Source organism: Condylura cristata, unplaced genomic scaffold, assembly GCF_000260355.1.
Source record: "Condylura cristata isolate star-nosed mole 26May11 unplaced genomic scaffold, ConCri1.0 scaffold00041, whole genome shotgun sequence".
NCBI classification, from domain to species: domain Eukaryota; kingdom Metazoa; phylum Chordata; class Mammalia; order Eulipotyphla; family Talpidae; genus Condylura; species Condylura cristata.
In genome coordinates, this window is record NW_004567142.1 from 2,601,998 (window position 1) to 2,614,897 (window position 12,900).

Consider the following 12,900-nt stretch of genomic DNA (forward strand, 5'->3'; position numbering starts at 1 on the left):
TTATCCTGGGCCCAGAAAGGTCAAGCAATTCCCCAGAGAGGGACAGAAACCACAGCCCAGAAAAGAACTTCCCTGCTGGGGGGGGGGGGTCACACGCCCTGGGGCTCCAAGAGGTCTGAGTTCAAACGTGCGTGAGGTTCCAACCCCAGCCCCAACACTGACCCCTGGCTGCCTCCTCCTTCCGATTTCTCAGGAGGAGAAAAAAAAAAAAAACACAAAAAAAAAACCACGCCAGGAAGCATCCATCATAGACTGTCCAGCCGGGCCGGAGGGGCAGGGGTCAGCAGGGAGATGACCTCAAGGTCTCGGTGGGGACCAGAATCCGGCAGGGGGCTGGGGGTGAGAGGCTGGAATTTTTCCCACCCTGAGATTTTCCTGCGTCAACCCAGGAGGGCGTCCTGGATGTTGCCCGCCCTGCCCCCAACCTCCTTCCTCTCCTGACACAGCTTCCCGGCCAAGGATGGATGGGGCACGCGTGCCAAGGTGGAAGTGCCAGGCCCGGGGCCGAAGGACAGGCGCTTGGCATTGACAGACCGAGGGGTCCTGGCTCGGAGCGGCTGAGGCCGCCGCAGAGTCACGCCGCCTCCGGGCTTGGTGTCCGTGGGCAGCCCAGGCCTGTGGAGCCGCCCTCAGCCTCTACTGCAGTGCCTGAGAGTTGGACCCTGGCCGGGCTGGCCTTGGGCGTGTGAGAAACCCTTGGCCCTGCGCCCTGCCCCCATCCTTCCTCCCCCACACACTGGGGACTCAGCCCTTCCTTGTGTTAAATAGAAACCTCTTTATTCTAAGTGTCGTACATTCCTTAATACGTTGGATTTGGGCCAGACCTTGAGGTGAGGGGAAAGGGCGGGGTGGAGGGGGGTGGCTGGATATTTCTGTAGAGCCTTCCAGAACGCAGCTCACCACAGGCTGGGCTGGGGAGGAGGGCTGGGAACCTGCTTCGTGCGTGGCCTTGGGAAAGTCCTTGCTCCCTCTGGCCTGTTTTTCTTCTGTACAGGGCTTCGAGGGTGAGTAGGGACACCACTAAGGATCTTTCCATCCCAGGGCTCTGTGGTCCCGGGCAGCCAGGAGTGGGGGCTGTACAGGAGGGCAGTTTGTCAGCAGCAAAGATGGGGACACTGAGGCAGAAGGCGGGAGGAGAGTGTCAGCGTTGTGCCCGAGGCCTCGAGGGAGGCCGAGGCCGAGGCCGGGGCAGACAGGCCAGGCCGGGCCGGGCCAGCCGGGAGAGGGGCAAGCGGCCCAGGAAGAGAGGGAGTCCCAGGCAGAAAGGTGGGCGGGGCACGGGGATGTCCGCAAAGAAGGCCCTGTCCCGAGGGGGTGACAGGGCACCCTCCTCGGACAGCTCCAGGTCTCTGGCCACGGCCAGGATCTCGTGGCGTGCCGCCGTGTTGCGCAGGCCGCGGATGTCCAGGAGCGCCGCCACGTGCTTCCGCCTGGGGAGGGAGGGACAGGTGCACACGCCCGCCGGCCCCCTGCCCAGACCCCCAGAGCGCAGGTCCCTCTGCGACCCTCCAGGTGTCTTCCTACCCCAGTCTCCTCAAACCCCTCCTCCCCCAGCCCCCCAGATATCACCTTTACCCCAGGCCCCCTAAGCCCCCTATTTTCCAGCCCCCTAGACCTCCCACAGACCCCTAGGTAGCTCTCCGCAGTAACCCCAAGCCCTCCCTCTTACCAGACCTATACTAGGTCCCCCCCAGATGTCTCCCTTTACACCAGTTCCCCCAGGAGCTCCCCCATTCTGGTCCCCTTCTAGAATTTCACTTCCAGCTATTTCCAGATCTTCCTACTCATGATTGGTTCCAAAACCTTCACCTCCAAACCCAGCACAGAAGCTTCCTTTTCACCCTGGTCTCAGGTCCTGGTTAAATAACTGTCTACCTTCACCCTAGCTTAGCTCAGTTAGCTCCTAAATTTCCACCTTGGTGCCAGCATGCCTGTTTCCCTGAGCCCTGGACTCCATGAACCTGTCATTTTATCTCCACCACCACTACCATCATCACACTGAACCCCATGTTCACCCACATTCCACCCAGACTCTCACCTTACCCAAAGCCAGGTTGTGGAATTCTCTACCACTGCAGTGCCAGAGGCCTCAGCCAAAGCTCAGGATCTCTCAACCAGGTGCCATTCTAGAACCTTCATCTCCCCCCCCCCCCGTTCAACCCATTTCAGAATCACAGTACCATCAAACAAAACTATACTGTGGTACAAAACCCCACCTCAGAGATCCTCACTCCAATCGGAAACTTCATGCTCGAAACCAAATCACCCCTAAATTTGACACAATAGAATCTTCTTGCTCCCACCTCAGCTCCAGGTCACCCACCCAGAAGTCACCTTCAGAACCTGGACCATCCTATTTCAACTCAAAATCCTGAGCCCAACATCCATCCAGAGCCTTCCTCTCAAGTAGCGCTCCATGACCTTCACTACCACCTTCACCCCAGTTCAGCACCTTTATTTTCCCACACCCTAGAGGGTCAGGATCATCATTTTCACCCCAAATGTGGTTCAAGAACCCCAAAGTTGGCTTCGAGTCAGCGTCTCCCAGCCCAGCTGACCGCTCTCACACTGAGCTTCAAAGCCAGGTTCAGAAGCCCCAGTCATGGAGTCCAGGGCTCCGTGCGCCTGTCAGGCACGTGAGGCTCAAAGCCCAGAACCAGAAGCCTCCTCCGTCCTGAATCAGCTCCAGGACCCGCGACGCCCACCCCGGAGCCTAAACCCCAGTGGTGGCTCTCTCTGCGCTGGCGTGGGGTTGTCCCTCTGGCTACTGAATGTCCGAATGTCCGTCTGCCTGGAGAGCGGGGCGGCAGCCCCTCCGCCTGACGGGCACAGACGGGAGTGGGCAGAGTCCACTGAGTCCGCTGGCCGAGTCGCGGCTTTGTCACTGCTAGCTGTGACGTGCGGGGAAAGCTTCTGCATGATGTTGTAGACCAGCTTTTATTGTGGGTGGGCTCGATAGGGAGGATGTGTAAGGTGCTCTCTTAGGTTCTGACAGAGGGCACAGTAAGCCAGGACTGGTGTTTACTGCATCACCGTTGCTGGTGACGAGGGAGGGTGAAAAGAGCCCTGCGACACCCGACAGCAGGTGAGGAAACTGAGGCCCAGAGAGGGACTTTCAGAAAGGAAATGCCCCCCCCCCCGCTGGGAACAGCGCCTGGCACCGTCCCGTGCGTGTGCACCCGTGTGCCCTGCCGTCCCTGTCCCCCGCGACTCCCCCTGCTGGGCCGGCCCTTCCTGCCGCCCGGCGCCCGCGCTCCCCCTGCCCTGGGCTTCCTGTGACTGACTGTTTGTTTGAGAGCCCTGATGGCGGCGGCGGCGGCGGCGGCAGGAGAAGGAGGGAAATCGTATTAATAATGCCCTGCTTCCATCAGGAAACGGCCGTCAGACACGCTCGCCGCCTCCCTCCCTCGCCAAGGGGCAGGAAACGCAAGGACAAGGACGGATGCCAGGGCCCCCTGGGAGAGCTGGGCTGGCTGCCGCGAGCGAGCGAGAGCGAGGAGCGGGAGGGCGAGGGGTGGGGGGCGCTCACCTGATGTCTGGGTAGTCCCGCACCAGCACCCCCACCTCCACCTGGATGCTGGGCGTGTCTTCTAGCTGCAGGACTTCCGCCAAGTGGGGCACCAGTGGGTCCAGCCAGGTGGCCTGGGACTCCTGCGGGGAGCGGCGCCGGCTCACTCTCGCCCCGCGGCCTCCTCCCGGGCCGCGCCCCAAGGCCCCGCCCCTCCTGGCCTCAGTTTCCTCCGCGGTTAAATAAAGCACAGGGCTGGCTGTGGCCGGCCTCATCCGGAACCTTTGTCCGAACGTTTTCGGACAAAAAATAGTTGAAGAAAAATCCACGCCATCGGCCACTGCCAGTTTTGCAGGTGATTGGGGCTCCCCTCAACACCTAGCCCAAGTTTGCAAAATGTCACCACCGGGTGAAGGGGGTGCGTGGACAGGCGTTCTCTCTGCGCTCTTTGTTTTGTTACAACTGCGGCTGACTACCGTTATTGGGCGCCCCCCCCCCGCCCACATGCACACATACAAAAACAAAAACAAAAAGCGAAAAACATTCCAAGGACTGCAAGCTGGAAGCTCCTGGAATAGCTGTAGCGTGAGCCCGGGAAGAGGCTCAGTTTGCGCGAGGCGGGTGGGGGGGGGAGGATTAACTGAACTAATCCCACAATCAAGGTTACGTACGGAATCCCGATTCCCCCACAGCCCGGGAGAGCGCCCAGAGGCGAGCCCCGAGTCCCGGCGAGAGCTCCACTTCGCGCGCAGTGCGCAAGGGTGCGAAGGTTGCCCTAGGCTGAAACTTGGCGAGGGGCGCGTTTCAAACCCCTGCCGGCGCCCCCAGGCTTCGCTGCAGCCCCGGTTTTCCGTGGTTTCCGAGACCCCCGCCCTGGCCCGCACTCACCAGCCGCCGGAAGAGCCGCTGCAGCTGCGCCGCGTCGTCCCGGAGCCTCCCGGCCACGCGGCTGCGGGTCCGCGCCGAGCGGCAGCGCAGGCGCCCGCGGAGCAGCGGCCGCACGTACTCCACCAGCGCCCGCCGGTGCAGCTCGGCCACCAGCGTCTGGGACGGGATGCGGGGGAGACGCGCGGGGCGCGAGCCGCGGGTGAACCCCCACCCGCGGTAGCCCCGAAGTCCCCAGGGGCAGCTCTGAGCTACTTGATAGCACCTTCCTCTGCCCCTATTCAGTGCGCAGACACCCCCGCCCACCCTCAAAAGGTGCCCCATCCCATCCCAGGCTTCACCCCATTATCCGGGCTTCATCTCCCATAGGTCCCAAAGCAGTCTGCACCCGGCCAACACCCTAGTAACCCAGGGCCAGAGCCGCCTATGCAGGCCCATCTCACCCTGCCACTCCCCAGCGGTTGCCCCCCAGCCCTCCCCCTGCGCACCTGATAAGGCTCATCTTGCATCCTTCGCAGTGCCAGGGCCTGTGCACCCAGGGTGCCCAGGATGCCATCCAAAGCCTCCGTGCTGTTCAGCCACTTCCTGCGCATCAGCTTGTTGAAGTGTGGCTGGGTGGGACAGGATGGGGAAAAGACCACTGCTCTCTCCCTTCCACCGTGTGTCTTCATTTACCAAGTCCATGTGTGTTACCAGAACCTCGTGGAACCAGGGCTGTGCAGTGCTGGGGGCACACACTGCCCCCTTTTTCTTGGGGCTCACTGTCTAGATGGGGAAACAGATGGCTCCCCAGGCAGTGACCACCCAGAGTGGGCAGGCAGTGGCTTGGGAACCCCGAGTTAGCATAGTCATGGAGGGCTTCCTGGAGGAGAGGGCACCAGAGGTGAGGCGCTAAAGCAGAAGCGGGAAGAACTAATGTGGAAAAGGTGCCCGTTTCAGGTGGGCTTGCCAGTCAGAGCCAGAAGGGTCAGGACGGTGCCTCATGCAACATGAAAGTCTGGCAGCTTTGTGTGAAAAGTATTAGAAGCTTCTACACAGTGACAGCAGAGCATTAAACCAAGTTTGGGCCCTTCTAAGAGAGGAGGTGTCCTGGGGGGCTGCCCAGCTCCACAGCCCTGGCAGCTGGAACTGGCAATAGGGGTAGAGCCGTGGGGTTGATTGGGGGGGCAGAGCTGAAGGGCCTGCTGGGCTGTGTGAGGAGCCCCAACTGTTTACTCAGGGTGCTGGGGTGCCATGGCAGGTTTTGAGCAAGAGAGGGAGGAGGCCAAGTTTGTGCTTCGCTGAAATGGATGAGGCAGGCATCAGCGAGGGGAAGACGGAAGGAGGAAAAGGAGAAGAGAAGAGAATGAAAAGGGGGTGGGAGGGGGGATTGGAGAATCCAAGCGATCAGTTCATAGAACCAAGTGAGTGGCCACTTGGGGGAACGGAGGGAGGCCCCTGGAGGCTACTCTGGAGGTGGGCTGCACAGTGGGTCTGTCCCTGCGATACAGACTGCTGTGGTGGGGGTGTGAGGGGTTTGGGGACAGATGGGGCTGCCGTCCATGGGAGTCAGAAGGTGGTGTCTGTCCCACTCGGCAGCACCCCTTTCCTGCTCATTCCCACAGACACCCAGTTTTCTGAACCTCCAAAATGGGGCCTTTTGTTGCAAAATGAGTGCAAATAAGATGAGCTCATGCTGTTAGCCCAGCAAAGGGCCCAGGACAAGCTGCTGTTGCTATGCAGGCTGCATTCGCGGAGATAACGGTGGCCACACCCAGCTAAGCACCTATGGCTGCAATCCCATTGCTTCTCATGGCCACCTGGGAAGCCTGCCCATCGCCCAGATGAACAAGCAGAGACCCTGAGAGGGCAAGCACCTCACCTCAGGTCCCCCTGCCTGCAAGCAGGCAGCCAGGCTTGGAGCAGAAACTGTCTTCCTTGCACCCCTTGCTCTGCCCCCACCCACTCCCTTTGATTCACGTATTTGTCCATTTAGTCATTCAACAAGCATTCTGAGCCCTTACGCTGGCCCAGCCCAGGTGGATCACTGGGGACACATGAGAGAATGCTCAAGGACACAGCGCAGGAGACCAATCATATGCCCAGGTCTCGCTAATAACTAAAAGCATGTCGGGGGACTGTGACTCCTGAGCTGAAACGTGATGACACTGAGGGATGGTGGTTCCCTGAGTTGCGTATGAAAATGGCGGGATGGTTCTGTTTGTTTGAAACAGGCTCCTTATCTTTTGAAGATGTAGGGTGAAATGTTGATGTGTGAGGACAGGGCGTCCGGACTCTGCTGTAGAAGAATCCAGTGGGAGGGAGGTGTGGGGATGCGTGCATTGGCCGGGGCTGGGTACTGGGCCAGACTGTCGCGGCCTCTTTTTCATCACATTTGAAATTTTCCATAATAAAAAGTGACTTGAGAAACCTTCCAACCAAGTCCTGCCTCTGAGGAGCTAACATTCCAGAGAGACGAGACAAATTTTCTTTTAAGGAGATAGCAGTGCGTGCCTTGGGGATGAGCGTGGCGGGGAGGGGTCTGAGGCATCTCCGCGTGAAAGGAGCAGTCAGGGAGCGTCCCCTGAGAAGGCGACATCTGGGTCTAGCTGGAAAAGAGGCCTGCCGGAGGAAAGAGTGGCCCACGCCGTGGGCACAGCGAGTGCAAAGGTCCTGAGGTGGAGGACCAAAGGTGAAATAACAAGGGAGAAAGTGGGGGAGAGGCGATCAGAGAAGGAAAGGGCATGTTCACCGTGGGCGCAGGGAGCGGGCGAGGTCTTTGGCTCTTGCTCTGAAAGAGCTGGAAGCCATGGGGACGAGTCTGAGGTACAGCATGGGCTAGGCTTTTTGTGACAACCGGGACACATCACCCTGTCTTGTCCCAGGTCCCACTTCCCCCCCACAGCCCCCTCTGGGCAGAGGAGCCTGAAATGGCGGCTTCAGAGTCCAGGACAGGCTGGGCAGGGGCTTGGGGGACCTCAGTGGGGAAGGACTCCGTCCAGTCTTAGGGTCCCCCCTCTGATGCTCCCCGTGACTATAACTTCCCACCTCTTCCTTCCTGCACCCCCCACCCACCCCCAAGCAGCCCAGATGCGGCCATCATCCCCACCTCTGCCTGTTTCCCGAGCACTGAGTCGCGGGTTCAAGGGTTCAGAGGAACTGTGGATGGACAGCCTCATCCCCGCTCCTGGCACAAGCTCCCCCCAGCTCCCTGCCACACTCACCTGTAGCTCCTGGAACAGCAGGTCGGCCAGGACGCGGTGGCAGAGCCGGGTCACTCGGGCCAGCGCACTGGCTGCTGCTTCCCGGGCCGGCTCACTTTCTGGGGGCCCCACCCGGGCCAGGCGCTCAGCCAGAGCCCTGTGGACATCAGTGGGGCCAACAGTCAGGAGGCCCCGTAGCTCAGCCCCGTGCCTGGGGCTCCTCATAAATGGACCCAATTTTGTGGGCACAGGGGTAACAGGTGTGTGGGGAGGGAATGAGTCGCTCTGGTGTTTCTGGGTGAGAGTGGGGTGGCCGCCATTCTGAAGTCTGACCCTGAGCATCTAGGCTCCCCCAGTTCTAGCCCACTCCTTGTCCTGGCGACAGCTGACCCTCCTTTGCTGAAAGAACAGCCCGGTCGTAGGCAGCTGGGCACTGTCTACCCAATCGCGGGCTCCCCGGGAATGTGTCCCTGGGTCCCACACGAGGGGGCTGGCCGGGCGGAGCCAGCTGTGCATCCCTGGGGACAGATGAGACAAACCAGGCTGCACCCAACAGCAGAATACAGTTCAGATCCTCAGGTCCGGAAAAGGAAGGTAGGAATTCTTGATGGTCAACAGAAAGCTCTCCGAGATGTTACAAGGACAGGAGCAGACTGTTCTCATGCCTTCCGTTTACTTTTAATACCAAAAGGAAGGAGGGGCCTCCCTGGTGGCCAGAGGTTAGGCTCAGCACTGTCACCGCTGTGGCCCGAGTTTGATCTGGGCAGGGAGCAGCAGGGCCCAGCAGGCCTCTCCTGTCTCCCCGCTGCTCCCCTCAGCAGTGGATTTCAGCAGCTCTGCCTGTTCTGCTCCCCGCTCTGTCTCTGGGGAATCCTCTCACCTCCCCACCTCTGGCCTACACCCCAGTTCTTGTTTGCAAATCTTTTTAAAAAGTCTTATTTACTTATGCATACAAGAGCTGGGGGTACAGGCCAGAGGTATAGGGTAGAGAAGTGTGGAGAGGACTCACCAGACACAGAGTGGGGAGCAGAACAGGCAGATCTGCTGAGGGGAGCAGCAGGGAGACAGGAGAGGTCTGCTGTGCCATGTGGGTCACTCCCTGGCCAGCTGGGGATCAAATTTGTGCTGCAGTGGCTGGTGATAGCTTCACAGTGCTGAGACTTAACTCCTTGCGCCACCAGGGAGGCCCAATAAATAAGTCTTTAAAAAAATACTTTAGAATGGAAAGGAAATGATCTATCTATGCACTTAATATAGTTGTATGTGTGGACTACACATCTGAACAGAATATGCACGCATATTTATGTGTATGTATGAGGTGTATATATAGATTTGCATGCATTTAAATGGATTAGATGCTTCTGCAAAGATGGGGGAGAGAGGAGCAGAGACTGGTGGCCTAGAAGTTGGGGGGAAGTGTGGGGTCTGCCCTGTTGTGTCTTGCATGTTAAACCATGTGAATACATCACCCGGTTAAAAAAATGCAATCCAAATGAAGTTCATAGGAAAGGAAAGTAAGATGAAAAGACAGAAAGATGTGCAATTCTTAGAGCGTCTGGGTGTGGCTGCTCTGTTTCTAAGGTGCCAGAGTCATGAAGATCCTGTCATTCTCCTGTGTGATCATTCTCCTGTGTGGTGCGGGGGTTCTCCTAAGGCCCCCCAGTTTCATGCAGTCCCTGCCCCTCTGGGCTAGGCCTGCAGCTTCCTTTCAGGGTCCAAGCATCCCCGGCTGGCTTGTCAACCAGAAGCCGCCTTCTCCCGCCCGCACAGAGGGGCCCTCACCTCAGGGGGGGCCCGCAGTTGACCAGGGAGATAGTCCTGCTGATGTAGACGTCGGGTGGCAGCTCCCGGACGGCCGGGTTCTCGTGGAACCGCTCCACGCGCTGCTGAAAGCTGGGGGGAGGCGAGGGAAAGGGGCATGACAGGTGGGCACCACCCAGCGAAGCCTGTGAGCCCCACTTACGCGCCCGTACCCCGTTGTATCTCACTTCTGCTGGACCCTGCTGTTTGCCCCCAGACCTGAGCCCCGCCCCAGCCCGCGTACCTCTGCAGGAACTCTGCTAGCCCCCCCAGGCAGCAGTGGGCCATCCGCTCCCCAAACTCCTGGCTGATGCGGGGTGCTCGCTCGGTGTGCTCTTCCAGGAGCTGCATGATCCAGGGATGAGGAGGGGTGAGCAGGGGTGAGGCCCCCCCCAGCCAGCCCAGCGGTCCCTTCCCTCCTCTCGGTCCCACCTCACACACGTCCTGTGCCAGGCTGCCTGGCCTGTCCTCTGGGCTCCCCCAGAACTCCTCGTCGTCCTGCAGCACCCGCAGCAGAGCTGCCCGAGTCTGAGCCTGGAAAGGGGGTGGGAGAGGCTATTGGGCGGGGGGGCTATTGGGTGCCTCTCTCTCCCTTTCCGCCATGACAGATCCCCGGAGCCTGAGCCGGATCAAAAAGCCTCCGCAGCCCAGAGCCTCCCTCCGACGGGAATTTCTCATCCGGTCTGGGGCTTTAAGCTCCTTGCACCAAACAGCCAGAGAGGGTCTATTTCAGGGTCCTGGGTCTATTTCAGGTCGGGGCGCTCTGACTGGATGGGCCTCAGCACCCTGCTCTCAGAATCTGCAAGACAATGATGGGGTTGTCCGAAAAATCCTAACAGATTTTTTTGCTTGAAAACCAGAAAAAAATACATCATGACTTTTCTGACAACCCAGTAGTTCGAGAGTCTCAGATTCTGTGTCCTCACGAATTCCGGGCACCTGGGATTCTGCAGTTTACACATCTCGGATTCTGTGGCCCAGAATTTGCCTACAGTGAGTCTGAGAATGCAGGCGAGTTCCAGTCTAGGATTCTGGGCTCTCGGGTGCACGGATTCTGCTTCTGAGGCACAACCGACATGAAGAGGGAAACTGCCCTGGTGCCTTGTGACGACTTTCCACGTCGGCTTTGGGTCTGTAGCTGAGCTGCTGGGGCTGCCTGTCCTGCTCCGCTCTGAGTTGCAGCGGCCCCTGCACGGAGCCTGTGCTGCATCTCTGCGTCTCTTGGGATACGACAAAAGGCCTCAAGAGACAAGTCAGTCGTAGAGACTTACATTTCCCTGTCTTTTGGACAGAACTCAGGAATCCTAAAGGGGAGAAGGAGCTGGAAATAGCCAAAGGGGGAGGAGAGAGACCCTCCCAAACTGGTGTGACCCCTCCCACCCACCAGTGAGCCTCCCAGCCCCCAATGGCCAATGCTAAGTCCTGGTACCTTAACATCTGTGACACATTCATCCTCCAAGCTGCGCAGGGTGCCAGGGGACAGAAGGGGCCCCAGCTCCCCATTCTCCAGGGCGATCATATCCACCAGCCCTAGGACCTCTCTAGTCATGGGGGTAAGAGATAGGGATGGCGGTGAGAGGCAGGACTGGGCAGTCAAATCCTCCCTCCCTGCTCCCAACCTGCCAAGTCTGCGACCCCAAGCCACTCCCTTCCTCTCTGGGCCAGCTTTGCTCATCCCTCAGAGGAAGTCTCTGGAATAGCTGCTCCCCTGGCTCCAGCTCTGAGTCAGCTCCCTGATGGATGGTGTCCCAGCAAGACACGTCAGGGTCAAGTCCAGGCTTGACGACCTGGCACGCGATGTCGCCCCGAGAAAGGCTTCTCTGGACAGACACAGGCATTCCCCCACGCTTCCACCTCCGCCTCCGAGTCCCTGCCCTCTCACCTGGCCGGAGCCCCCCTTTGCACTGTGGCTGTGCAACACCAGGCACCCCAGTGCCCCACCCGCACCCCCAGGCCTGTACTCCTCAGCCAGAGCACCATCTCCCTACACAGGGGACGCAGCTCATTTCTCATCACTCCAGGAAGCTTTCCAGACTCCCTATCCTGCCTGCGTCTCCCACAGATGGCGAGAGAAAATGCCGTGAACAGCATTCCCAGGGGGGCCAGGGGGAGGCTGGCAGCCGTTGTCCCCCGTTTTTCTAGTGACAGCATCCTGATTTTGTTTGTGGAAGCCTTTCACTGTCCAGCCTTTGGGTGTGGCCAGCTTGTTCCTCCATAGAGTGGGTAGGGGGGCAGGTGGGGTGCCCTGTCACATTCCATCCCCCCAGGATGGCTATGTTTAGGGTGTGAAGACTGCAGAGTTGTGAGTCTAGGACTGAGATTGCTGATGGTGCTGGGGTTCTGGATGCTTAGAAGACAGACGTCGACGGACCGACGGTGCCCCGGTCCTCTGAATCGGGTGTGAGAGGCCTAGGACCCGGGCAGGGGAGAGGCTAAGGTCTGGGTGTCAAAGGCTTGTGGGTGCTGAGGTTCTGGGAGTGAAAGTGTCGATTCTAAAGCTCAAAGATGACAGGAGTCAGTAGTAGGATGCCCTGGAGGGAGCACCGAGGAGTGGGTCTAGGGGTCACCACGGTCAAGTTACAGGGAAAGGGGGGGTCAGCGATGCTAAGAGTCTGGGGTGCAGATCAGCATCACCGAGATTAGAGACAGAACGGTCAGTGTGCTCGGGCCCCAGGCGGAGAGCACAAGGGGGCTGAGACCAACACGGATCCACGAGGCCAAGGGTCTCGGAGCCGCAGGGCCCCTGGGGCAGTGGGTCGGGCTGAGAGTCCAGAACTGCAAGGCCCAGTGTTGCTAATGGGTCTAGGTCTGGAAGGTTCGGGAGGCTCAGATTCTGGGGAGCGTGGGCAGGGCTAGGGGTCCGAGAGTGTAAATGTTGACAATCCTGAAGTTCTCGGAGTCCAGGGCATGGATTCCAGGCCTGAGTAACACTGTGGAGTGAGGACTGAGCGTGAGCTGTGCTTAGGATCTAGGTCTGCAAGGCCAGAGTTGCCAAGTGAGGCTCCCGTGTGGGACGTGTGTGGGCACCGATGCTGGGACTGAACTTCCCAGGGCGAGGACCGGCGGGGTCCACGGTGCTAGGTTTCTAGAAGAGTCCATCCGGCTCTAGATTCTAGGCCTGGAAAGCTTCCGAGTTCTAGGTCTGGAAAGCCCTGTGGTGCTAAGAATCTGGGACCAGCAGAGTGGCCAGGCCTGTAGTTAATTCCCAGGCCTCCTGGAAGCTAAGAACCTGGCAGAGTCCAAAGAGCTAAGCTTCCAGCAGCAGGGTGGGCCGTGCCCGGCCGTGCCCTACGATGGCAGATGCCACTAACGCTCAAAACTGGAGGAAAGGTCAGGGGTGTTGACGTGCTGGGGTGAAGCCTCAGCTGTGCCTTGGCCCTCGGGACCTGAAGAGGCCAAGGCTGGGGGCAGTGGCTCTGTGTGCCCCTAGGTGTGCATCTCCGCGGGACCCAGCTCACCTGGGGTACACCTGGTTGTGCCAGTGCAGCAGCGCGTAGCGGTCGGCCAGCGGAAGCCTCCGGCGGG

General features: G+C 59.5%; 2 protein-coding genes across 2 annotated transcripts in view; both read right to left on the reverse strand.

Moving 5' to 3' along the window:
• Positions 1 to 765: 765 nt before the first annotated feature.
• On the reverse strand, positions 766 to 12,894 carry EXOC3L2 (exocyst complex component 3-like 2). The gene is made up of 10 exons (XM_004694190.2): positions 12,834 to 12,894; positions 10,805 to 10,916; positions 9,808 to 9,909; positions 9,620 to 9,720; positions 9,358 to 9,468; positions 7,597 to 7,732; positions 4,882 to 5,004; positions 4,397 to 4,552; positions 3,530 to 3,651; positions 766 to 1,430 (listed from the first exon to the last, which is right to left on the reverse strand). The coding sequence occupies exons 2-10, from the start codon at positions 10,892 to 10,894 to the stop codon at positions 1,142 to 1,144; spliced, it is 1,230 nt and encodes a 409-aa protein (XP_004694247.1). The 5' UTR covers positions 10,895 to 10,916; positions 12,834 to 12,894; the 3' UTR covers positions 766 to 1,141.
• Positions 12,682 to 12,900, reverse strand: part of LOC105854448 — a 6,816-nt gene continuing 6,597 nt past the window's right edge. The window contains exon 4 of the mRNA XM_012733487.1: positions 12,682 to 12,761. Coding sequence (XP_012588941.1) covers positions 12,682 to 12,761 — 80 coding nt within the window. The remainder of the gene's footprint in view (positions 12,762 to 12,900) is intronic.